This window comes from Lepisosteus oculatus, chromosome 15, assembly GCF_040954835.1.
Source record: "Lepisosteus oculatus isolate fLepOcu1 chromosome 15, fLepOcu1.hap2, whole genome shotgun sequence".
NCBI classification, from domain to species: domain Eukaryota; kingdom Metazoa; phylum Chordata; class Actinopteri; order Semionotiformes; family Lepisosteidae; genus Lepisosteus; species Lepisosteus oculatus.
Window position 1 is genome coordinate 21,435,803 of NC_090710.1, and position 27,655 is coordinate 21,463,457.

General features: G+C 38.7%; 1 protein-coding gene across 1 annotated transcript in view; it reads right to left on the bottom strand.

The window, feature by feature from the left end:
• Positions 1-960: 960 nt before the first annotated feature.
• Positions 961-27,655, bottom strand: part of rpgra (retinitis pigmentosa GTPase regulator a) — a 33,293-nt gene continuing 6,598 nt past the window's right edge. The window contains exons 5-19 of the mRNA XM_069179166.1: positions 27,524-27,586; positions 26,261-26,419; positions 25,657-25,806; positions 24,666-24,824; positions 23,743-23,898; positions 21,591-21,715; positions 20,758-20,949; positions 19,460-19,646; positions 17,172-17,281; positions 11,815-11,880; positions 8,166-10,580; positions 5,152-5,334; positions 4,835-4,883; positions 2,800-2,897; positions 961-2,469 (exon numbers count right to left, since the gene is read on the bottom strand). Coding sequence (XP_069035267.1) covers positions 2,221-2,469; positions 2,800-2,897; positions 4,835-4,883; positions 5,152-5,334; positions 8,166-10,580; positions 11,815-11,880; positions 17,172-17,281; positions 19,460-19,646; positions 20,758-20,949; positions 21,591-21,715; positions 23,743-23,898; positions 24,666-24,824; positions 25,657-25,806; positions 26,261-26,419; positions 27,524-27,586 — 4,361 coding nt within the window. The 3' untranslated portion in view covers positions 961-2,220. The remainder of the gene's footprint in view (positions 2,470-2,799; positions 2,898-4,834; positions 4,884-5,151; positions 5,335-8,165; positions 10,581-11,814; positions 11,881-17,171; positions 17,282-19,459; positions 19,647-20,757; positions 20,950-21,590; positions 21,716-23,742; positions 23,899-24,665; positions 24,825-25,656; positions 25,807-26,260; positions 26,420-27,523; positions 27,587-27,655) is intronic.

Genomic DNA, 27,655 nt, shown 5'->3' on the forward strand with positions numbered 1-27,655 from the left:
CCCATTTACGCGCTTTTATTGTTAAGGAATAGACCTTTTACCATTTTTTAAATAATTTAAATAATACAAATTTAAATAACCACACCTATTCATTATTATACCGTGCGCTTTACCTTAAAATTAAACATGCGAAGGGGCTGTGCTGTATTTCACAATTGGTCTAACTAGTCCTACAGTGAATGTCCGATAATTGAAATGCGTTTTGACTGTGGTCATCCAACGTTTAGCAGCCGTGGAGGTTGTGATTGTTGAATCCGAAAAGCGCGCGAGGTTGCTGTTAATTACGCTGAGAATTAAACTTAATTTTTGCCCAACAATCTTGTAGTTGTTACTGCCGATTTAGTGTGAGCGAAAAATGGACAGGGCCTATCAAAAGTCACCACAAAATGACGCCTAGTCAGAAAAGTGAGTTTATTTAAATGTCGAACACTTGTGCCAGGATTATGTAGAAAAAAAGAAGCAAAAATAATTGAAACAAATTAACAACCTATCGCATGTGGGTATACTGCATTCATGTTTGACAGGGGGGCAGATTGAGGTTATTTACATAGTTGTTCCACTCGGCACCTTTTATGAAAGAGCAAGTCTGTGCTTGCTCTCATCAGAACAACTCTGACGCAAGAATTTTGTGTGTGTGGCTGAAGTGGATCTCCGCGCTACGGCAGCCCCTACTGAGAACACATCCTACAGAGGCAAGTTGTGCTCCGGTTGTAGCATCTCAAGGGAACCCTCTGATGACGTTGGTTCTCTGGAGTTGGCAGCCTTTGGCAAGATAATTGATTGAGAAGACACCTACTTTGCTGCACCGCTCCCGATTCTTAAGTCAACTGGCAGCTTCACTCTATCTGGAATATGAACTGTTCCATAAGTTAATGTTTCTTTTCTCTCTTTTGCACAGTAGATACTCCATTTGTACCAATTTTAAAAAGGTCAACATCCAAAAAGACAAGGAGATTTAAGAACTGATAACCTGATTTATTTAACATTAATAGGATTCAGTTTGAATGTACTGTAAGAAGAAATCCTGTTCACACACCAGAGAGCACAATGTGTTTATACTGAAATCACATGGCATGTACCAGATGAGTGTAAAATACAAAAGCATCCTTTCATCCTTAGGTACGATAAAAAGTGAAAATGCAGTCTTTCAGGAGGCATGTATACCTGCTGATGAGTCAATCTTTAAAACGTACACATTTCCCTGAAACAAGTACAATGTACAGTGTACAGTAGTTCAATTTAAAGTGCAATCTGTGCTTTTAGATTCTAAACTTAAATAAATACATCTGTTAAAATAAGAAATATATACAGTTTTATAAATTATAGAACAAATATCTTGAAGTTAATACTAGAAGAGCCATATTACAACATTTAGAATAAAGCTATACAGTGTATGTGGAACCATCACTCATACATACAGTATACTAAATATACAACAAAATATTTTTAAAACGTGAGGACCAGCTGTGGATTTTTTAATCAACCTAAATGCGTTGTACAACAGCAGAATACATTTTGGGCCTGCAGTCAGGGAGAATTGTTGTGTACGGTGTATGTTGATTCTGTATTAATAAAAAAAAAATTCTGAAAGTGTAAGAAACAACTCAAAAACATACTGTAGTAAACAGATACATAACTGAGGTAACACCAGGAGTGCAATGTGAATTCAGATGTTTCTGGTCTTTGAACCTGCAATTTTAAATGACTGAATGAACACATTCTACTGCATTTGTTTAGAGCTGTGGAAGAATACGAATGTACAACAATCCTCAAAATACTCAAGTGACTGAGTGAAATTCTTTGGAAATCCACAATACACCAAGTCAAGCCCTTTTGCACAATGTAAGAAACTTGATCCCTTATGAACAATCCTGTTTTACCTTATATTTTGGATATTTCTGAGATATTTTACATTCTTTGTAGTGCAAGGTTTTCAACTTCTGTGTAATCTTACAGAGCTGTCAGTTGTGCCAGTTTGCCCATGGACTCCGGATCATAAAGCACTTGTGAAGTATTCCTACCACTGCCAGTAAAATGGTATTCTTGGCCACTTGCTTTGTACAATCTCTAAATGATCTGTATACAGTACATGCACTTTTAATTTTGCTGTGTGCAACGGTTATAGTTTTGGAAACAAAACAGATTATAAAACTCATAAAAATAGTTTAAGGCACACTGCAACTTCTGAAAAGCACTGAAAAGTGTAATCTCTCCACGTAATCACAGCATAGTACAAGTGGAGGAGCGGGACCCTCCGTCACTGAGACTCTGTGCTTTCCGTGGGTCTCTCTGTGGGGACTGTGTGGGGATGGCGTTGGTGTTACTGCTGTCCTTCGGGTCTCTGCTCTCCTCATTGGCCGGGAAAACCTTCTGATCTTCGGAACGATTCTTTTCCTGGACAGGTCTTGCATCATTCTTTTTCTCTGGTTTCTTGATCTCTGTTGTGGATAACCGCTTGAAAAAAGAAATCTATGCGACAGAAGCAAAAAGAGCTAAATTACACTTTTCATCCATTTGTAGTATGTAACAATTGCTTATTACAACAACATCACCTCTATCTTGGAGTCTGCATTGCTTTTATCTTCTGTATTATATAACGACTGCCACACAGAAACTGAAACATTTTAAAAGAATACAGTAGGAATGACCTTTTTCAAAAATAATACAGTAAACGTCTCCTGAGTGAGTCTTCATGAAGTGCAAATTACAGATGCACAATTTTAAATGAATCCGGTACCATCATAATCTCGGAGAGAAAATGATAAATATTTTGAAGCCATCAACTTTTAATTACTGCACCTTGCCATTTGTCCCAAAAAGGCCTTTTGACTTCACATCCTCTTTTCCTTCATGGATCTGAGGTTGCTTGTGCATGAGATTTTCTTCCATTTTAGAAGCTAAAACAACAAAAACACATGAACCCCCATGGTATTTTAAAACCTACAGATTTATTTTTTAAGAATCTTTACATTAAAGGATTATCAAGTTAAAAAAATGCAAACTTTATTTCAAAACATCACACGTTTCTTCCATTCTGTTAAAATTAACCTTGTGTTTTCTGTGAATAATGTAAGTCTGTCTTAGAAATATGTTCTGAGAGATCCTATTATTAATAATTCAGGTACAAAATGAAGCTCTTATGTTTTATACGGATCATTTCTAATCATGTAAAATAAACATTTGCTGAAAATGTCCATTATTACCTAATTATGCATTTTCTCCATAATGCATCAGTACCTATATTACCATTCTTATAACCATTACAAGTTGTGTTTTTTTTAACAAAGCAGCTTCATATTTTTCAGCAATGCACTTGCCTGGCTCATGAAGATCCTGCAAATTTCTTACTAAGAAGAAAATGTATGAATGATCCAGTGTGCTGTTTTCACAATGAAAGGGCTTTTATAAGCACTCAACTAGAAACATCACTGACACAAAGGTCAGTGTTAAATGCAAGGTATGTTTACCTTGCTGTATGCATACATTCCTTCATACCGTCTACAGTCTATGAAGTGGCGCAGTAATTAAATGCTTTACATTCCATCCTCAATGAAAGACTTGCTTTTATGTCAGATTCAGGATCACTCTCTGACAGCAGTGTCTTTATACTACTTATACAACTGTTAATGTTCACCTGTAGAAAGGGAAAACTGGTTCTCAATGCAACAAATACAGTAAGTACTCTGACCAAACAAATGATAAATCGCCTAAAAGAATGCTTCAAAAAACAATGCGGTTTTCTATACACTGTACACTGGTGTGCAGACGTTAAGGAACAAACCATTTTGGTTTTAAAAAACAGTGTAGGTGAATAATACAACAAATGATTTACTGCTCAAGGGTAATCCACAAATGTTGAATCTCACTTGAAAATATACGGATAAATTCTGTCTGCAAATGCAAATTCTGCATCCTATAAAAAAGCTTTTAAACTCCACTCTCCTTTGGGATGCGGTTTGCTCTCAGATTGCTCTGTGGAGATTCACTGCAAGGAATGCGAAGAAGGAGCTGTGTGGATAATCTGCGATGGAATGTAAAAGGGGCAAACACTGGCTGGAGTTTTTAGAAGGCGAAATGTTTCAAGAAGCAAGGTTCTGGAGGCAAAAGATGCTACCTACCAGCTGTGTCTAAGTACCACGACATCTAGAGCTATACCTGGGAGGTTTTACAGAGAAAGAGGTCCAGTTATCAACCAGCACCAAGAATTCCTCAAGAGCTCAGCAGTGTTCGTGTACTAGAGTGTAATTTGGGGCCTTACAGCCTGATAGGGAACCTCATATACAGCATGAGAAAATTCTGTGAACGTTATACTGCTGGAAAGGAAAGGGTAAGGGACCACGCATTTTTGGGGGGGATTATTTTATGGTCATAACCATAAAAAAGTTCAGTAATTGTCCTTTTATAGGTGCAATCTTACAGTAGGTTGTTACAAGAGAAATGTGTTTCACTCAGCTTCAGGATGTCATCAGTCAAAGGGAAAATTATGACCCCTTGCCACCGTATATACAGTATGTGTTCCTACCCTAGTTAATTGGTTTTAACACTGCAATCAAAGTAAATGAATTGTGTTAATCACAGTTTGCAACCAAATGCTTTAAGTCCACCCCCGTCACAATCTAGAACTCCTTGTTCAAGAAATTGTTGAATTAAATTATGAAAAGAATCATGAGAAGGGTCTACAGGAATTACTAACAGGCACACAAAAATCAGATGTCAAAGCTTAAGAATGCTACATTTTAAAAATGAAGGGAAAGGTGAAATAGATTTTAAAATGCATTCAGAAAATAAAACCAGTTAATGTATAATAAAGACCTCCAAATGATATATACAGTACCTTCTTGTATGGCCTCTGGAGTAGTCACTTTCTTTCTGACTTCAGATGCCTGTAAAAAGAAAAACAAATGTTGAACAGAAACAGTCAACACAGGAGAAATCAGTACCACTGCCGAATGGATTTACACAACAAAGGAATAACGTACACAATTGCATGTTTAATTGTAACAATCTACAGATTTCACATGCTCATAAAACAAGGAATCCAGACCAAAGTTTGTTAGAGGTGAGGGGTTCCTTTAGGAGTGTCACCCTACTTCATTCTAGTGCCCTTAAATCCAGTTGAAATCAGTACTAGTGTCAAGTCCTGAATCATACCATTATTGATGTTTCCTGAGAAAGGCCATCACCCTCTCCTGTCTGAGGCTGCTGATCTCCTGATTTTTTCTGTGCAGGCCTTTCATCTTCTTCATCTTCCTCTTCCTCCTCCTCGTCAGTTTCTTCTTCTTCTTCTTCTTCATCATCTTCCTCACTCTCCTCTGCAGCATTGTGTCCTAATTTCTGTCATGAGAGATATCAACACTGAAACATGCAATCCCCACATACTTTAAAAGTGGTGCCCTATCACTAAAGTGTTTTTGGAGAAAGTGGGTTTCCACTTTCACCAGTGATCCTTCATTTTCCACTGGATGGCAAATTAAAGAGGTGAAATAAAGAGGTGGTGTTTTTTTTTAACTGGTCCTAGTTCAATTAGATTGATTTTCCTTTCATATGGAGTATATGAAAAAGGCTCAATACTGTATACTAACTACAAAGAAGAAATGAATAGAATCAAAAGGCAGGGAGAAACTACTGTTCTGGGTTAAAAATCTGTCCATGATAGCAAACAGTTTAGGTGATAAATGAAGGATCAGAGGGATTTCAGTGACAACAACAAACTAGCAACTTCACATTACACAACTACACTATGAAGAAAAGTTTTTGGATGTACACCTACTGTGTGTCCTGCAGTCTGTGAAAAGGGAAATTCTAAAGGCACCTAGACAGGACAACAAGAGTGTTTTGCTGCCCAAATAAGACTTTATATCTGCTGCAGGCTTGTACTGTAAGTAAACCTGCAGCAAATGTTATATTTCATATAATGTCTTTATGAGTGCTGGGTCTAAGAACTACTACTGCACTTGAATATAATAGAATATAATCCTGTTGATACATTATAATAATGAATAGATTTTCTTGTAATTTCTAAGAGACACCATGATGAAGAAAAAGACAAGAGGATGTCTAGTCGGTGTATCTCAGGTTTTGAGTCTCAACTTACATCTGTTTTCTAGACTGAAAAGGCTATGAAAATAAAGACAGTCATGACATGACAGCATGCAAAAGCAATATAGATTTATGATGGTATAAAACAAGGAATGTGCTTAAAAAACACAGGCAGTTAAAACTCATAAAAGCTCTTGCAAATCACAACCTGTACAGCTCATGTAGGACAGTGTGTAAGATTTGAGTAAAGAGTTGCCCTCACAGATTTAACTTCTGATAACATCGGACAGAACGTTGCAACCATTTCACTGAAGTACTAGGTTATGAGAAAAACATTATTTTTTATTCCATTCAATACCCCTTGATACCATGTTGCTCTTGAACAGCATTGCACAGTGGCAAAGTACAGTATTAGAGCAAATCCTTGCACGAGTCACGCATATCTGCTTATGAAACCAATGTTTAAATATATCATCAGTTTAGCAAATGAAGGATATTGCATTTTCAAGGTAATCAGTATGAACCTTGAAATACAAAATTTGCTAGCTCTGCATTATCAAAACCTAAATCTTAAGAAAAAAGTCCACAAACTCTTTGTGGTGGTGCAACAACAAAATTGGGTTCATTAAATGTTGTGGTGCAGTCTTCCAACGTATGTGAGCTACTGTTTACCCACAAGGTTTTATATTTCAAAGATTTTTTCTCTGTGATAACAAAAGACAAAAACCTCCATCTCCTTAAAACCCAACAATTAGAGTATAAAAATTGGATTTGCTCAACTACAGAATTAGTACCGTATATCATTTCCATACATTTTTCAAAAGTCTCAGATTCATACATCTTACATACATGTACTCTGTAGATATACAGTACAGAAGAAAAAAAATGAATATCGAGAAGATGTTCTTTTTTGAAAATTCAACAAATTCCGGAAATTAGAATGAAGTTAATTTAGGAAAATACCAAAGATGATTTATTAGAAATTAACATATACACGGCATATATTGGGAGCAGAAATAAAACATTATAAGAAAAAAGGAAAGTCACAAAATGTTAGGCGCATGTTTACACTGATTACACTGATAACTTGTTTGCATTTCAAATATCATTTCCTGCTCTCTGATTCTGAAGGTTATTTGTCATCACAGAAGACAAAACATCAAAACGTAGCTGTAAGCCCTAATGAGAAAGGACTGTTCATAGCTCCTCCCATCAGCAGCAACAGATTTCTCTATTCATTTTTGTGTGAAGGATGTCCAGCGTTGATAAGAATTTAGCATTTCATCTTTGTAAACAAAATACACTTGCAGTACTAAAACTGAGAAAACAGTCCAAACGTGCGTCTGTGGCACAATGTCTTCAAAGGAGGCATGTTCTCTACTCACTGTTTCACTCGATGGCAATGTGGTGAGTTTATAGTATTATAGTCTCTGCTAATAGTGATAGACAGTTGCCCCCAGATCATGGGCATCTATAATAAGAGTATATTACAGGTTCTTAGGACGACAGTTTGCGCTTTGTTTTCAGTTTGATTCATGGCAATGAATTATTTTCATGATGCCCTCTATTGGCACTTCAGTTTTACTTGTAAAACAGTATGTTAAGTATAAAAATATACTGTATAATGCACATTCTGTTGTGACTATATAAGGGTTTTCTATTGCTTTACACGGCTTTAACAAGCTCCTGTGGACTTTCCATGGTATTCCATGGATGAGTGAAGTTAGGGCTACACATTACATTACTGTGTTTATAGGAAATATCAAAATAAAAAAAGCAACTACACTATAGTGTGAAAACAACTATACCATACTATCCAAAAAGGCTGAGGGTTAATCAAATGTTCAACAGAGTCAGTCACATTTCAGAGGCACATGTACAAAACACAGAAACAGTATGCAGATGGGAAAAAGCAATAATGAAAAAGCCCTTCACAAAGCAGACATTTAACATAATCCTCTGAAGTATGGAGGTAATCTTAGTAAAGTATTAAAAAAAATTAAAATCCTTTAGCAAGGTTTCCTACAAAAAAGTGTACATGTTTATTAATAACGTGTACACAAGCATTTTTATCTCTTTGTAAAGAATGGCCCTGAACTAACCTGGAACTAAATAGTTTGTCATTTTAGTGTCAAATAATGGGGCAACACATTATTCCAAAATTGCTGGGTGTTCTGGGTGCCGTTGCCCAATCTCTGCTTTCCCACAGTTTTGCTTTTAGAGCTGGAAGCTGGTTTGCTGTCTTTCTTTGTTTTTTGGTTATGTTTTTTATTTCTGATCACAGGTTGTTCCTCTTCTTCCTCATCTTCTTCAACCTCATCCTCTTCTTCCTCTCTCTCTCCCTCCTCTTCCTCTTCTTCATCCTGGTCTTCTTCCTCTCCTTCACTCTCTCCCTCCTCTTCCTCTTCTTCATCCTGGTCTTCTTCCTCTCCTTCACTCTCTCCCTCCTCTTCCTCTTCTTCACCCTGGTCTTTTTCCTCTCCTTCACTCTCTCCCTCATCTTCACTCTCTCCCTCATCTTCCTCTTCTTCCCCTTCTCCCCCCTGGTCTTCTTCCTCTCCTTCACTCTCTCCCTCCTCTTCCTCTTCTTCACTCTCTCCCTCCTCTTCCTCTTCTCCCCCCTGGTCCTCTTCCTCTTCTTCACTCTCTCCCTCCTCTTCCTCTTCTTCCCCCTGGTCTTCTTCCTCTCCTTCACTCTCTCCCTCCTCTTCCTCTTCTTCCCCCTGGTCTTCTTCCTCTCCTTCACTCTCTCCTTCATCCTGGTCTTCTTCCTTTCCTTTACTCTCTCCTTCCTCTTCCTCTACTTCCTCTTCCTCACCCTCTTCTTCCTCTTGGTCCTTTTCCTCCTCACTACTCTCTTCTTCATCTTCCTCTTCTTCTCCTTTACTCTCCCCCTCCTCTTCCTCCCCTCCCTCTTCTTCTCCTTTACTCTCCCCCTCCTCTTCACCTTCCTCCAGATCATCTTCCCCTTCCTCCTTGCTACTTTCTTCTGCCTCCCCTTCCCCGTCACTCTCCTGCTCCTCCTCCCCCTCAGGCTTAGATTCTGCCTCTCCACTCTCCTGATCCTCCTCTTGCTCACCCCTCCTTCCCTCTTCTGCTTCCTCACTCTCCTGTTGCTCACCTTCCTCCTCTGCCACGCTTTCCTCTCTCGTCTCTGTTCCCTCTTCACCACTGCCTTCTTCTTCAAGCTCCCTTGTGCCCTTATCAGCTCCCTCACCATTCTCTGGACATCCCTTCTTCTCCTCCTCCTCACCTTCACCCTCCTCTTCCTCACATGCCTCACTCTCACTGCCACCTTCCTTTTTTTCTACCAGCTGGGTTCCTACACCCTCTTCTGTTCTGCTTTCACTCTCGCCCTCAGCCTCCTCTGGGCTACTGCCTTCATCCTCCAGCTTGTCTTTATCTCCCCCTCCCTGGCTTTTCCCTTTTCCTCCCTTATCCTTTGTTCCATCCTGCTTTTTGATTTCAAACTGATATCCTTCTACCATATCCTCTTGCAGGAGTTCTTTCTTGTGGTCATCTTCTTGGCTGTCAGACTGACTCGCACTACTTCCTTCTGCATTCTGTTTTCTCCCTTTTGCCTCCGACACAATTTTTATACCGACAGTGGGCCTCTTTTCAGACTCTGTCTCGCTCGATTCGCTCGATGACTGGACTGTGATAGCCATTTGTTTGGTGAACCTCTCAGTTTTGCTTGGCCTTCTGGATGTAGGCTGCTCTCTCTGATCCTCACTATCCTGGTTTGACTGAGCTGCCTTCTTCACGTCCTTTTTTGACACACGTTTGGGACTTCTCTCTGATCCAGTGCTTTGTGAAACAGAGGTCACGCTTATCTTTGTTTGGGTGTGGTTTGGCTTTTTAACCACTTTTTCCTTTCTCCTCTCTAGTCTCCCATGGTGTCCTGCAACAATGCCTCCTTGTTCTGATTCAGTTTTATTCTTTTTGTTAGAACCTTGATTCTTACTTTCTGATGACAAAGTGACTTTAGTTGCAATTTCAGCTCGGCTTGGCTTTGAACTGATTGTTTTTTCACTTTGCAGTACACAAGAGCTTTCTGTTGTAGAGAGTATCTGGTCCTCATCTGGTTTCACTAAAGGCTTTTTGGTGCCTACTATTTTAACTTCAGTCCTAAGGCTTGGAGGATCAGTAATGACCCTTTTAAGTTTTGACTTGCTTTTCATTACCATGGGCTTGCTGTATTCCGTCTCATCTTTACTAGTTTCTTCCAAGTCTGGTAACTGGATTCCCGTTTTCAAGTTATCTGTATTAGCTTTTAATGGTGACTTTATTTTGTTCATGCCTGTACTAATATTTTCTTTGTCACCACCTTTCTTTAAAGCGCTCTCTTTAAATTTTTTTTTGTCCACCACAACAGCAGCTGAAGGCACGGGCATCGACCCAGCCGCCCTCAGTAATTCAGTAGGAAGGGGACGCCTAGATTTTGTAGCTGCTTTTCGCTCAGACTGGAACTGACTTTCCAACGAAGGACCCAGTCCTTTTGACCCTGTTGGACCATGCCTTTTCACCATTCTAATTTTCTTCTATCCCACCATGAGAAGCAGAGGACAAAAAGAAGGAAAATATTAGAAATTAATAAGCATGCAGAAAAAGCAGAGTACAGACACAGAAGTTGGAAAACAAATTAAAAAAGGCTGTCACTGCAGGTGTAGAGAAACAAAACAAGCAGAAAGTAGCAACAGAGAGCGACTCAATGAAGCTGAAGTGAGGAAAACTTTACTGTCCTGCTTCTTGTTCACCAGTAGAACCGATAATTTATATAGGTAGTATGCAAAAAAAAAGATATTACAAATTGCCTCCAGTGAAAACTAAGGTTTATAATTCACTTTCCCTCCAAAGAAAAGGGAACTTGCAGCACTTTAAGTATTCCATGAAAATGTCAAAAGGAAATTTTGGAATTTACCTAATTTAATATAGCAGGCAACACTTATGAATTCATCGTAGTCTGCACAACCATGAACATTACTCACCGTGACAGTGTACATGAGACAGAGAGAGAGGAATGTGTGGTTGTGCAAGGGTGTTGAAGACATTACTAGAAGATTCTAGATACTATTTTAGGCAGAGCACATATAAACATGCCCAGTCAGATTTTTCATGTGTGACAGATATTTATTTGATTTTTTATCAAGTATAAAAATCTGCACTGGAAAAACCCATATTGGAGAACCATTTACTGTACTTTGATAGTTTTGAGGCTGAGAACCAACAAATCCAAACAAATGACCACGTCCATAAATGTGGTTAAAATAATAATAATAAATAACAATTTATTAAATACATTTACTCAAATTAAATCCTATAGTGGAGACTGTTCAAACACCACCGGGCCAAAACTGGGCTGTCATCAGCAAACTGAGAAAAATTCCCTAGCATGGCACAAAACTGGCCTCTTTCAATTTCAACAGGAGGGCCCTGGGCTGGCTATAGTGTCCTCCCTCTGCTGTCAGTGAGAGACGCGTCATTCCTCCAATCCAAGCTAACTCTCCTGTAACACACTATGAAGCTCACTGTATGTGAAATGGTGTGCAGCAGAGGGGCATTCACAGACCTTGTCCTGGCAAACCGAGGATATAAAACAAACAACTGGCAATTTCAAATTCAGAAAATAAACGAAGTTAAAACATAACTAATTTTTTTTCTTTCTATTTTTGTCACTCTTTGTACTTCTTAACTGAAATTCAAAGATGGCACCCACCTTATGGGGATTTGCTGAGCTGATCAGGACAGGATTTTTTAATTGAGCCCATGACTTACCTTTTCCTTTTGAACAGGTGATAATGTCAGAGTCTGGTCACTGGGATTCATCTGCATTACATGGGTCTGCAACAAACAGAAATGAAAATGAATGAGCACAGAAAAACACAGTTATAATAATAATAATTGCTTACACTTGTCTAGCGCTTTTCTGGACACTCCACTCAAAGCGCTTTACAGGTAATGGGGACTCCCCTCCACCACCACCAGTGTGCAGCCCCACCTGGATGATGCAATGGCAGCCATAGTGTGCCAGAACACTCACCACACATTAGCTATTAGTGTGGAGGAGAACAGATTAATGAAGCCAGTTCATAGATGGGGATTATTAGGAGGCCATGATTGGTAAAGGTCAATGGGAAATTTGGACAGGATGCCTGGGTAACACCCCTACTCTTTTCGAGATACGCCCTGGGATTTTTAATGAACACAGAGTGTCTGGACCTCGGTATTACGTCTCGACTGAAGAACGGCACTTTTTTACAGTATAGTGTCCCCGTCACTATACTGGTGGCCTCACTAACACCTCTTTAACCAAAAACTCAGTGGGGCTGCCAGTTGTGAGTTGCAGGGTGATATGGCTGCTGGCTTCAGTAGTCACAGATTCACATACTGAAGCATGATAACCCCACAAACTGAGATATTTCATCCCAAGCTGTTAAGTGGATGTGTTAACAAGGCTTCTGCATCACTTATTGGAAAACCAACTTATTGGATTAGTGAGTTAGAAGGAAAAAAGCATAAATAATATCAACAAAACAGGATCAGAATTAAGCTTCTTGACAAATGTCCACACATGCAATGTACATAAGATAACCTCCAATTCCTTAGAAACCAAAACAAAAAAATCAATATCTAACATATTAATATTTTTACATGATTATGAGCATTAATCGATCATCACACGGGTCAGGATGTTTGATTTGGATTATGACATACAAAAAGCAAGTATGCTAAATATAATCACAACCATGTAACAATAATCCTGCCATAGCAATAAAAGACAAAATAATGAAGTCATAGAACACATCAATGTCTGAACTGTATGGAGCACCAAGAAACAAAGGACAATTTCTCATCATCACATCTTGTATGTAATGAGTATCTAATCCAAATTACAGCATATTTTAAAAGCAATGCACTTAAATACAGAAAAAGAGAGCCAAATATAAACTGCATTTGTTCAATAAAGAAACGTTTTCTCACAACTGTAAATACGGTTCAGCTGTTTGATTTAGAATTATGAGTATACGTTGCTACAAAAGGACGGTGATAAAATAATATTTACAATATTTTAAAAATTTTTAAAATTCAGTACTGAACAGTAAACCATATGGATGTATACAAATAAAATTCCAGATTACATATGTAACTTGGTGCCCTGTTTGGGAAACAGGAGTATCTCACTCTTACACATGGGTCAAACATGAAGAATGTTTCCCCAACATTCACACATCTCTGCACAATGTTTATAAGCGCATATTCAAAAATATATATGCTTAAAAAAGGAACATCTTCCTTCAAATCCCCAAAGCCTACAACATAAATGGACATTTCTAAGCCAAACAAAGTGGCATTTGAAACAGCAAAGCACGCTTAGCAAAAATGATAAGACCCAAATCTTACATGATACAAAGGGGATGTACTATATTAAACACTGATTTATAAATTAAGCTCCTCTGAAAAAAAGGTGATCAGTAATGAGAAAGCTCTTAAAAGGGCTTTCTATACTTGCTTTCTCATTGTGATTAGTAAATACTTTAATGAGGAGAGCCTGAGATGAAAAGTGAGGTATGAGCAAACAGCAATGACAGCAATTTATCACCAAGGCAACTCTCCAGTAAATCAACCCAGTCCTAGAACACTCACTTGTACCATAATGTGATAAAGTGTCTGCAACTTAATTTCCTATAAACAGAGCATTTAAATCCTGCATATTCCTTCTTACTGCTATTCTATATACTGCCAGGTAGGTTACCAGGGTGACACAGGCAGTAAAAAGCAGTAAAACAAGAAGGATTTCACCCTGCTTTCTTTCAGAAAAATGGGTTGTATCTGTGGCAAAGAAATCTAAAAAGGAAAGGGTTAATGCTGTGAGAGTTGTGCTTTTTCTCATTTTATAATCTCTACTGGGGAAAGGGTGTTTATAAATTAGTCTGGCACCAAAATGATTTTTTTTCCACTTCTTCCTGGTAGGTTCTAGGTTAAACGCAGTCTCTCTGTCTACATGTAGTTGTTTTTCCATCTTTGTGCAGCCTTAGTCAGTCATCAAAAGCAGATGCTCTGGATGAATGCTACCCATAGCAGAAACACCCAGCTAAGTCAATGTCTTGGTTTACAGCTACAATTCTTTAAACTTTGTCACATAATGAAAACATAACATGGTTACGAAAAACATGACACTGGCTTTTCCATTATCCATGCCTGATATGAGAATGCACATGATTCATTATTGAGAAAAGAAAAATAACTCCTTAGTAATATCCAAGAGATGGGTTTCCTCAATATTTATATCCATAAATTTATATTGTTAATGACGTTCAAAAACTATTTTTATTTTAAGCTATCAAAATTTCGTTTTGTTAGTTATGATTCCACATTAATATTCTGTATTAAGTGGATTAAAAAAGTACTACAATTTTTTACAACAATAACGCCAACATACATTCACAGAAACAGCTCAAACATTACAGTGTTTTATAAAACTTTATATAAAGTATATAAACTTTATATAGTTAGAATGAGAACATCAAAACTTTTCCAAAATAACCACAGCAAGTGAACAAATTAGACTTTGATGCAGAAAATGTTTATGAAGAAGATGGAATACTGTTGTGTACCCTATGTTTTTATTACACTACCAACTATATAGTATACTGTATAGTCTGTATAATATATTTATATTCATCTATTAATATCACTTATGACATTCAGAGATGTTATACTGTTATTTTTATTTTCATCTACCAAAATGTCCCTTTGGTTACATTAGTCCAAAGATCTACAGTAGGGAAACAAATTGAATGAAGCAATCGTTTTACTAACATCTAACTCAGTATAAGTGCCACCTATCGATCGTCTCTGTAGGTGTTGTGAGAATAATAATAATAAAACATAAAGAACTAATATATCCTGCATACAGTAGTTACTGTATATATAACCAGTGTTAATTAGTTGATTGTTTTAATCCTACCAAGAAAAAAAACATGTCACTAAACTGGAAATGGTACTGAATAAAAAATGGAAGCGTCTGGGTAAATGATGGACACCAAGGTAATGTCTGCATGGAAATCCAAGAGAAAGACAACATCTGAGCATCTAGTAGCTCTGCATGACTTCAAAGTGTAAGGCAAAACAGGTGAGCGAGATCACTTGACAGCACATTTCCTGGGATGCAAGCAGCCAGTTTCATCGAGAAAGGTCTACCAAGAACTCCACAGAGAGGGATAGCATAGTGGGGCTGCAGTGCACAAACCTCTCATCACATCTGGCATTGCAAGTTTGCGAATCTAATGGTGTAAGGAGCTCAGGCAATATACTGCTGACCAGAGGAGAAATGTAATAGAGTCAGATGAACCATCCTTCAACATGTTCTCGACATACAGGCAAAACCCTACAGAACTCTATAGCCCTGAGTGATCGGTTACAACCACAGTTCTGGTGGCTCCTTATTGTTATGCGGTGCATTTTACTAGCATGGTTTGGGTGCACAGATTCTCTTACAAGGCAAGGTCAATGCTGATCATTAATCAGACATACCAAGTGATCATCTTTACCCAATGTTACAAAATGTCTTTTCTGCTGGGAAAGGTGTGTCTCCCCAGAATGCATGTATGGTCTCCCAACAGTTTGATGAGCACTGTTGTTAGCCACATGTCGTGGTCTCCTCAGTCACCAGATCTGAACCCAACAGAGCATTTATGGGATATTTTTCAGTGTCACCAGGAACAGCATTTTCTATCTACATCAATGAGGAGTAGTTGACTCTTTCGCATGGAAGAATGGTTGCCCATCCCTCCTACAGAACTCCAAACACTGGTGAACTACTGTACAGAGCAGGCACAATTATGTAACTTTACATTAGTGTTTTCATCCATTCCAAGGTCCTTTGCAAGCAACAGGCACAAGGCAGCATACACCCTGGATAGGACAAGTCCATCGTAGGGTAAACACAGACACATAAACACCAGAGCCAATTTTCCCAGAAGCCAATAACCAGTATGTCCCTAGACTTTGGGAGGAAACCAGAGCACCTGGAGGAAACCCACACAAACCAGGGTAGAACATTCAGATAGAACCCTGGGTGTGGAATTGAACTGAGGGCCCCAGTATTGTGAGGCTGCAATGCTAACTGCTGTTCCGCCATGCTGTGCCACATTGGTGTTTCCATGGTTTTGTTTCATTGTAACAGGATAACTATCAGTACTGTCAAAACAAAAAAAAACAGCTAAAGTAATCATGCAAAATTGCTGCCGTGTGCTTAGGTGATTCTTCGTTAATAAAAACACCAAATTGAAAGACTACACTGTTCAGTAGCATTCAACTATATATATTTAGTGCATGATTTTTCCACTTTTTTAAGACATTAGAGGAAATGCACTATGCATACTTACTGTACAGAGCTTCAAGTAAAGCTGTTTTTATTCTGTGTTTTGGGAAACATGTCAGGCTGTGTGGCAATGTACAAAACCAAACTTAACAACAAGCCAGTGTAGGTTTCTGAAAGAAAACAGCCACTGTTTTTCACTACAGTGGAAATATTTACATCATAGATATCAGAACTTTGTCTTTCCTACTTGTTAAGACCTTATACTGTATGTCAGCATCTATAAGTTCAGTGGATGGGATTACGCCTAGATTTATTAATTGGTAACAGAAAACCACATCTCTGGGTTTGGCTGCTATTATGCCAATTACATTTTTATTTTGCTTTGTGATAGATCTATCAGCACTTGACATTTCTGTAACAAAATGGCAAAAAGAAAACCCTAGAGGTACAAAATGTAAGACGGGCACAAGGATTTTACACTTAGAGCAAAATGCATACAAAACACTATTTAAAACTTCAGGTACATTAAATTGAATTTAAAATGGAAAAACTTAATGAAGGGATTTTACTGGCATCTAATACAGTATTTACAGTAGCATGCTCACAGACTCTTGCCAGTGTAAATGTTTCACATTAAGAACACCCATGTACTGTGTGAGCCTTACTGTGAGGCGGCAATGATAATATTATGCCCAGCATTCCAGTGAATACAAGTCTCTTGCTCAGCCAGTACATTATACAAATGCTGGTGTCCTAGTTTGGTGAACTAAAACAAAGTGAAATGAGTTTACAAGGAAAATGAACAAACCATATTCAGCAGGTCCGTGGTGTTCCCTAGTCCTTTCACGCTGTCATTGTCATCCAGGTCTTCGACTGCCCAGCCCTTGTCTTCTGACCTCTGAGCGTTACCAGACTTGTCTTTTCCAAATAAAAAGAAAATAAACATACTGTAATACAAGGAACACAACTTTTTAGATGGTCCGCATCATGAACTTTTTACATAATTGGATGACATTCATAACACACAGAGGCTGCAGGCTACTACAAAAGGATTACACTAGAGGCAGAAGCTTCTCTTAGTTTCCGTGTGCCAAGGTTGTGAAGTTCTCACAGCTGCAGTGCCTCAACCTACATAATTATTTTCTGGAACCATTATCAGGAACCTCATTGGCAAACTGTGATTTTCTCCAACCATTGACATTCAAAAAGAAAGGACAAGACATAACCTGTCCTTTTAAATCATGGAAACAGAAGAAGCTACCTTTTAGATACCTTTTGCCTTTCTAACACATTTATAACAGATTACAAAGCAAAGAGCACTTCTAGATGTTTTGGTAGTACTTAAGTGATCCAAAGATCTCATTCAGCCATTTCTTGAAAAGAGCCAAGGTATCACATTCAACAATGGCTGGCTAGCTTGTTCCGTACACCCACAACCCTTTGGGTGAAGAAGTTATCTTGTTTTTAAATGCACTAACACATAGTTTCCACTTGTGCCCTCAGCTTTGTGTTTCACTATTCTTCCCCGAAGAGGTCCACTGAGTTGACTTTGCCAGTACCATTGAGGACTTTGAAAACCTGTATCAGGTCTCCTCATAACCTTCTCCGTTCAAAAGAGGATTCTGTTCCTTCAGCCTGTCAATAAAGGAGATTCCCTGGGATGTACAGTATCTGGTAACTCTTCTTAGACTCAGCCGAGAGGACACATGTGAAACACAAGTGGTAGATGCATTTAACAGAGAACAGGAAGCACTTCTAAAAAAGGTTGTGGGTTCTCAGTCATGGTCAATTAGTGACGTGACCCAGGCTGGAACCAGTGGCATCTGAGCAATATCGCTCCAAAAGGATATTAATATGTAGGCTGCTTGGCTAAGTTTTTACAAAGCACTTGTAGGGCATTTTAACTAAACATATATGTAACATGAAATATAATATAATCTCTGAAAGGAATAACAATTAATATTAACGGTATGCTGGTGTGAATTTAAATCATTAAGTCACTGTTATTGAAAGACTACACTAGTGTTGATAGTGTGAAAAACAGGGTAATGTGATTTTGAGTGAATAACATGCAAATAATTTTAAAACAGAGAACAAGAGGTACACCATGTGTTTGAAGATGAACATACTGTATGTCTTATTTCAAGAAACAGCTGGAAATTATCCTCAATCAATTAGCTACTAAAACCCAACTGAAAGAGATTGGCCAAAGGCCCACCATAATTTAAGCATAAACATTCTTGTTTTATTATGGATGGATTTTTGTAGCACACTTAGCCCTTTTTTGGGGTCAACTGAAGCTTTTAAAATATTGCCCGTTTCCCCCCAACACAAAGTTGTTCACAAAAAATGTAAAAAGCCATTTTACCTTGTCCAGTATTTCCTGACGTTAAATTGTAAGGTGAAAACAATGTTCCTAGAGATGTTTCTCAGAATCCACATTTAAATGAATGGGCAGAGGGGCATCATAAGACAGGACTGCAGTTATGAAGACCTGCCACTTTTGGCCTCCAATCCTTGTAAGTAGTCACACACCAGGTAATAATAATCCTTACATCCTTGTCTTTCTGCACATTTCAATCAAAAGCGCTTTACAGGTAATGAAGAATCCCCTCCACAACCACCAATGCGTAGCACCCACCTGGCTGATGCGACAGCCGCCAAAGTGGGTAACAATTAGGGAATTAATTAGACTAGTGGTGAAGACTGTTGTTGCATATTCTCACATGGGTGTAATTAAGTTGCTTGGTATATAGGGAACATGCACAGTGCTTAAGGTAAGTATGTTGAGAGCTGTTTGACTAGAAAAGTCAGAAAAGGCCTTTCTGGACTTGTGTGTGTTGTTTTTTTTTTTTTGGTGTACAGACCCTTGGTTGAGGATAGGGTCTGTCATAGATTATAATGTCAGTATTACTGTGGCTCTGGTACTCTAAAAATTAAAATTTCAAAGTTCTTGTCTTCCCTCAGTGCAAGATCCATTCTAACACCACATTATATAAACTGTCTGCTACAGTACATGCATTCTGTCACCCACTCATGGTGTGTCACCAGTTTGTTACATAGTAGTGGAAAAAAAAGTTTTATTAATTTACATACAGCTGTTGGAAGTCTCTGCAACCTTCTTGTGGTGAATTCCATTTGGCACCCTGGAATCAGGCAGGTTCAAGCTAGGAAGTCTGGCTGGAACCGTTTGGCTTGGAACAGGAAGAGAGGAGTTGAGGAAATTGCCTCTCGGTGGGGGCAGTGTCCTGAACATTATCCCAAACTGGTCTGGAGAACGCTCCTACAAAAGGACATAAGAACAAAATCTCTCAATTGTAATAAAATATAACACATGTGGCTGACAAATTAACTAACCTCACAGGATAATCAGTGTTGAACTTTTGGCTTTATTCTAGGTCTTAATTATAAATTTATAGATTTCATCACTTCTTATTTTTGCTTAAAATTATTGTTTTGGCTCATGAGCCACTCATGAGCCACTTTCCCAGCACTCTCTGCCCAGAGAGCAGCTTAGAGACCACAGCTTTGATTGGTAGTTGTGGATTCCATGAAACTACCATCAAATCTATTGATGTATCACAGGGGAAGAAAAGTTTATGTCTGTGGCTCTTCAGATACCTGAGGGACTAGGTAATTAACAAGCTAATTTTACCTAATCTGTAAGTGGCACTTCATCTATATATCTGTTCTCATCTGTAAAGTACAAATTAATAACTACATGTGATCATCAAGGATGTGGTCTGATATTCTCAGGTCAGCATGTTAATACTTGCCAACAAGGCTTAAGACAATTAAACGCCAGTCCTGTTTTTTTTCCCCAAACTAGAAGGAATACAAAGAGAGCCCTGCGAGAATAATCTGAGACTCTTCACAAACTATAATGAAATAACATTGCCATCTAGTGGAGATAAAGACATTGTAAGAGATTAATCTTACTCTCTTAAGTCATGCTTTTGTTTCAATATATTGTGCATAATGCAACACAGTACGTGACTTTGGCATGACCATCATTTCAGAGGCTGCATAAACAAAAAAAAACACTCCATCTAATTATGTGGACAGATCAGTAATCGTTTTTTGTTTCTTCTTCTCTTTATTGAGAGGATAGATTTTTCTATACTGCTGTATAATCAATGGAGTCTTGTGACTTGAGATCACAGGTGTGATGTGTTTTGAACTTTCAGCAAGCATCCATAGCTTTCTCTATGACTAGGTGTCCATGAACCTTTTTAACATAGAGAAGATATGAAAGGGTCAGCTTGACTTCTATTTTTATTACTGAACTTTGAACATATATCAATTCAGAGCAAATTTACAATCTTATATACAAAGCAGCAGTTGATTATAAAAAACAGGAAAACACTCAGATAACAAGTGCTAGGATTACACACCCTTTCTCTGCGCCTGACACGTGCTGATAGGGTCCTCCTGAAAGTGCCAGAAGCAGAGGTGTCCCCTAGGAGCTCTGTATAGGATTTTTCCAGGTAGTTCTCATTCAAGTCATCCTCCTGAAGGATGACAGGCTCTGAGCCCTTAGGTCTGGGAACAGCGAGGACCAGCATATGACATCCACCGCAGGACACCTTAAACACAAGAATGATTCCACAATGTGCACTGACATCCACAGCCACTGAAAAACGTCTATCACATCTGTGTGTTGTCTGAATCATAAAACCGACACATGGAAGCACTTGTGTTATTTCTGAAACAGGTACCAAGACAACTGGATGAGTCTAATGCAACTCTTTCATAGACTTTCAAAACATAAAGTCTGAGCCTAGTGTCCCAGTCCATTCCAAAGGAGACAAAAGAACATGATGCTCGCAGACTACAAGACAAGCAACTCTGTGTGGCATGAGTCTAAACCAGCTTTCTCCTTCACTAACACTGATCTTGAACACTGGCACATTGACATTGAACACTGGCGCAGCTTAGCCAACATGTAAACTATAATTTATACAATATGAAAAAAAGTGACTATGCAGGTGAAACCATAAAAATGTACTTGTACTATTCGTTTCTGTTCTTAACACCATACACTCAGAAAAGGAAAGCAGAATCTGGATTAATATAAATGTCACATTATAAATTGTCAATCCACTTTGGAGAAGTTTGAGCACATATGGATCATTCCAAATTATGGGATGGGCACTAAAAATAAGACATCAGTTCATAAGACTAAATTAATACTGATGGCAATCTGATAGGAAGAGCTTGTGCTTACAGACTGCACTAGGTACTTGAGGAACCGAGTGCAAAGAGTTGGCTTGAACTGGTTGGTAAAATTCTCCTCCCCCAGTCCCAGTTTCCCATGTCGTCCATCTCCAAACGTATAAAGAAGACCATTCCCTAGTGTTAGAAAAAAACATATCTCGGTCACAAATCAACAAGTACGTACATGACATCTAACCTTGTCTACACAGCATGTACAGTATATTCACTAATTGCTATCACTTAAAGTTAGCTTTATTGTATTGGTTTTGTGAAATCATATTAAGTTAGAGTGCCTTGCAAAAAGCCTTCAGACCCCTTACTATGGTGTCCCATTTTGTAAAATTCCAAAAGGATGCATACACACATCTTTAAACTTGATATTTGTGTCAAAACCTGAATGCTCTGACAGAAAACCTCTGAGAGGATTGCTTATGGACAACGGTCTTCAAGTCTTTTCACAGATTATGAATTGGATTCAAGTTAGGAATTAAAGAGGGCAGCTCAAAGATATTCACTTTATTATTTTTACACCACTCTCCTAATGAAAATTGAATTTTCCTCCCACTTTTAAGACAAATCTTTGTCAGTATGTGATGGGAACATAGATGAAGCCAATCTTAACATGTTTCCCAGTCCCCGCTGATGAGATGAACTATAAAATAATGCTGAACCACCAAGCCTGACAGTAAGGGTGGGTTAACTGAGTAATGCTCTATGCTGAGTCAGCTGAAACGCTTTACATTTAGATCAAAAAGTTCAAATTATGAATTGTTTGACCACAAAACCTTTGCCACATGTTTGCAGTATCAACTCACTTGATTTTTTTGCAAACCCCAAGTGGGATTTGAGATTTTTGTTTTCAGTTTCACACAAGACCCTTCTGTGGAGTGACCACAAAACTCTTAACTCTTTCAGCATTGCCATTGGCAAGACGGTGGCATTCCTAACCAGTTTCCTCCTTGTCTGGAAGGAATAGCCTGATTTAGGCAGTGTCTGAATGTCTTCCTCCTCTTTATGATTAGCTTCACCGTGACCTAAGAGCAATTAAGGGGATTGCAAATACTTTACAGCCTTCTCCTCAGCTGTGCCTTTATATAGTTTTATCTCTGAGTTATTGTCAAAGCTCCTTTGTCTTCATGGTTGAACCTTTGCTTGGAATTTACTACCTGACTGAGGAACTTTACAGAGATAATGTATTCATTATGAAATCATGAACCATGAAACCACTATTATCGCACTATTATTATTAATTCCTAGTTATAGGCAATTATCCATCCATCCATTTTCTAACCACTTCATCCAGCTCAGGGCTGGGGTGGGGGGAATCTATCCAGAACATACACAGATACAAACACAGTCACGCACAACCTCATGTCAGGGGCAATATTTCCAGAAGCCACTTTACGTACCAGAATTTAAGCTTGTGGGAGGAAACTGGAGCACTTGGAGGAAAACAGAGATAGCACTTCATGCAGATAGCACCCCAGGCCTGGAATTGAACCTAGGGCCCCAGTGCTGCAAGGCACCAATGCTAACCACTACTGGGCCACAACCTAACAAATTGTATGGTATGTTAAGGTAATGTTGTGCATACATTTGTCACAGCAAAGGGTTTGAATACTTCAGCAATTATGAATATACAGTATGTTTTTTATATATTAATTGTTTACTTCTTGTTCGTTTTTTGCTTTAGACATGTGGAGTAGGTTGTATATAATAAATGTTAACCGCTTCTTCAAAGTGTCATGACAGTGAAAACTCTGCAAGTGTCTGGATACTGTAGATTCTGTGTATATGGTACTGTACATCTACTCCTTACTGTAATCCAAAGTTAGGTTAATTTAATGCTTTTTTATTATTAAATTATTATAAATGTGAATAGATAGGTACAGTATGCTCATACTCAACCTGTCAGATTTACGAAAGCACACTGCAAAGTCTTTTATGTACCTCAAGGATACTGGAATGTGAAATCAACTTAAACTTCCAGCTTTCTTAAAGAGGTTTAATGATTTCAGACTGGCTGTCCGTCAGGGTAGGAGGAAAATAGGACTGGGTGAACCGGAGGAGCGGAATGGACAAGCCTGCTACACTCTGCTGGTTACCTTAGGAAAAACTCAAACTAAGACACCCTACTGTCTTGTCTCTATCAGATGTCTTACCAGTTATGACTGCTGTGTGGTTTTCCCCACACACCACCAGGCGGACTTTCCTTTCCCTGAAGTACTCTACAGCTCTGGGGACAGAGGTCTCAAAGGTAAAGGTCCCGTGTCCCAGCTGTCCAAACTGGCCCAGCCCGAATGTGTACAAGTCGCCATCTTAAAAGGAAAACAAAAATGAGATATCACTTTAGCCTGCAAATCACAGTGCCTTCATGATTTCAACTTCAGTAGTTCACATCAGTAATAGTATTCCTTTCAGAGATGAAAAGAAAAAGAAAAACTGCTTAACTAACACATTTCAGGCACCATGTACAGTAAGTTAAGTTAAAATGCACTACAAGCTCTTTGTGCAAAAACGTAGCCCAGCAACCTTTATACTGATACTGTATATCCTATCAGAGTACTATGGCCCGTGTGACACTGGTTCAAGTCTAGGTCCCTATTCTAAAGAGGTCCACTGGGTTGACTTTGTCAATGCCTTTGATTAATGTCAATACTTTTATCCAATCTCCTTGTAGTCTTCTCCATTCAAGACTAAAAGGTCTCAGTTCTAGGACTTCAGCCTAGGGATGAAGGGCTCTGATAAGTGGGCATGCCACAGAAGCACATTTGACAGTTCTCATTCTCTCCATGCAGGTACAGCTGCCATTACTAGAAAGCGGAGTCTTAAACAATCAGTTATTCCAGGCTGGGTGAAAATACAAAAGGATTAAAAACACAATTTGTGTCGTATTCAACAACATTCCTTATGTTCATATGTCTCTAATGACACAGTGCCATTTCCAGCTTTTACTTCTGAGAGTTGTCTCAGCCTCTCAGCTTACAGTGACTTTCAGGTATGTCACTGTTCCATGGCAAGAGAAAACACAGAGAAAATCCCACTTGAATTCTCAGCAGGTGAGTGGAGTGAACAGGGCTCCTACCTGTCAGGATTACAGTATGGCCCCCACCACAGGCCACCTGGGTGACCCTGCCTGGTATCCCCTGCACCAACTGGGGAACCCTGGTGTTGTTTAAGTGCTGTGGGGGCAGCCCCAGCTTTCCATGGTCAGACTCGCCGAATGTGAACAGCTGCCCATCGGCTGCAATGGAACACAAAATAACTGCAATGGAGTAACAGGTCCAAACGTCAATTCACTATGCGTTCAGCATATCTCTCTTTCAGAAAGGAACACAGCACCAAGTCTTTAGGCTCAGTCTAGAGGTGTACTGATTGGTTACCTGGTTATGTAGTTTCCTTTAATAATAACAACAACAACAACAACAACAACAACCGATTTATAAAGTGCTTTTCCAAACCCAAGGATGCTGTACATAGAGATAAGGCAAAAGGCAAAAAAAGTACAATAAGGGGTACAACAAAAAATACATGAGTATACAAGTTTAAAAAGCAAGAATGTAGGACAATAAGATATAGGCCCTGGTAAAAGGGCAATTATTAAGTTTGGATCTGAAGAGAGTCAAATAATTTGTCTCTCGTAGAGTCTGAGGAAGGCTGTTTAAAGATCTGAGAACTACCCTATTTGATCACTCAGCTAAAATCAAAGTGCCTGTACACATCCTTTGCTTCAAATTGTCAACCTGCTTCAAACTAGATTGTATCCATTCACTGAAAAACAAGTTGCCAATATATTGATGCATGGACTCCAGTGTTTACAGAAATCATCCCTTTAATTATGACATGGTGCTTTCTACAGTTCTATGCATGTTTGGAATAAAAGAGAGAAACTGAACTCTGTGAGAATACACAAAATAGGTCAGAAAATGTGAAAAAACAAATGGGCACACACAGGTCACATGTCTGATTAAGTACACTGAATCGAAACATGGTATAGTCTTATTTTAGTACTGAGTGGACATAAAGTACAGAAATACTCCTGTTGAGGGTAATAAAAAGAAAAACTGACACCCCACCTGTCACGAGAGCAGAGTGATAATATCCGCAGGACACCCAAACGACTGGCTTCCCCACACTCACTTCCTGAGGGACACATGCACCGTTTTTGTTGGCCAGTCCAATCTGACCTTCAGAGTTGTCTCCCCACATGAAGAGCTTCCCTTCCTCTGGAATGACAAAAAGAGCCCTGGAATAAACACACCACAAACTAACTGCTTTCTAAATGAGATGCTGTGAATAATTATTTTCGGCTTATCAAGTCAAAGAATCAGATCTTATCCCAGAAGAGTTCCATTCGTCCATTTGTGCTTTTAGCAAGCTAAATAAAATACTGTAATATTACAACAGATGTCTTCCTTACTGTGTTTATAGTCAACACTGTGTCATATACACATTGCTATGCACTTTGTAAAATCCATTTAACTTTACACCTTGAAAGACATAAAAACGCAGCTTTAAAAACCTTGAACCTCAGTTCTGACAAGTGTTTTTGTACCTAGTTACCTGGTGAAGACCTAATCCATATCCTGGGGAATCTTGCCCACCAAATACCTTGTCAGATGCTGCCCTGACAATCCGGCCAGAAGCAGAGCCCACTTTATTCACCTGGGGCGGTCTTACCTGTGAGCGCGGCGGACATGTTGGACCCCGCTGCCAGCATCTTAACGCGAGTCTCGGTGTTGAAGAAGTCCAGCTGGTGGAACGTTGTTCTCTCCTCAAAGTCGCCCAGACCCAGCTGGCCTTCATTATTGCCCCCAGTAGAATACAATTTCCCTTGGGCTGAAAACAGAGGCACCAGCAGAACAATACAGAAAGAAACATCCGGGAAGCCGTGAGTGATGGAGTTATTAGGTATGAAGCGTACTTAGTTCAAGTAAGGCTTATTCCATACTGAAAAGAGAAGAAAAGAAACACCTGAAGGAGGCTGTATGACACCTGAAGAAGGCTCCACAGCCGAAACTTTATCTTCTCTTTTCAGCATGGAATAAACCTTTACTTCTACCTTTGAAGCATACTTTAACAACAGGCCGTTAACAGACCATTAACAATGCCAGGGTGATGAACTTCTGCAATACAGAAGACTTAAAACAAATAATGGACAGAATTAATAGCAGGTTGAATTGTGCCCAGTAGTCCAGGGATTGGCAAGCCAAACGATAAGTCATTTTTTAAATTTTCTTCAATAACCAAGTATTTTGAGTGCTGCACAAGTTGGATATTTATTAATGTCAACACTTTCTATAGATGGTGTTATATATTGACCACACTTAAGAAAAATAACCTATCAATTTAAAAAAAAAACATTAAAAAATTGCTTGTTTTTAGTGAAGCTAATCTGCATTGCACACAGCATGAAACAGCTTCAACTCAAACCAAACATGATAAAATTCATGCAATGCAGAGAGCGGAACTGGCCTGGAATGTGAAAATGGATGGGATGGATTCCCATCTGCAGTTGGCATTTCAGAGTGTTTAGGGACCAGTAGCCTACGGTTTTCAAACTGATAGTATTTAATGATAAATGTCTGATTGTGAACATCTGGGTACAGCAGTTACCTTATTTTACTGTAAAGATTCACTAGCCAAAGGGCTGCGTGTGATTCTGAGGCCAAATGTTGCTGGCCCCTGAAGCATTGTGGGACCATAAACAGCAGGACCTTTTTTCCTTTCTCTACATATTGTAATTTCTAGCAAGACAAATATGGCTCTGAGGTTTACATTCATGGCCTTGAGGATTATTTCTATATGAGGATCATTTCCATGGATTATTTCCATATTCTTAACTTATATATTGTAACATACATATATTAACCTCAGCGTTTCAACTGTATGTAAGAAAATTCTTGGGGTTTTTTTCCCTGAAATTTGCTCAGAAGGACTTACCTGTGTAAACTATGGTGTGGTTTCTTCCACATGCTGCAAGCTTCACCTTTTCTGACTTTAAAGCTTGAATAAAACAACAAAAATATTATCAAAAGAAAAACTTCAAAACTAGACAATTTTCATTTTTAAATG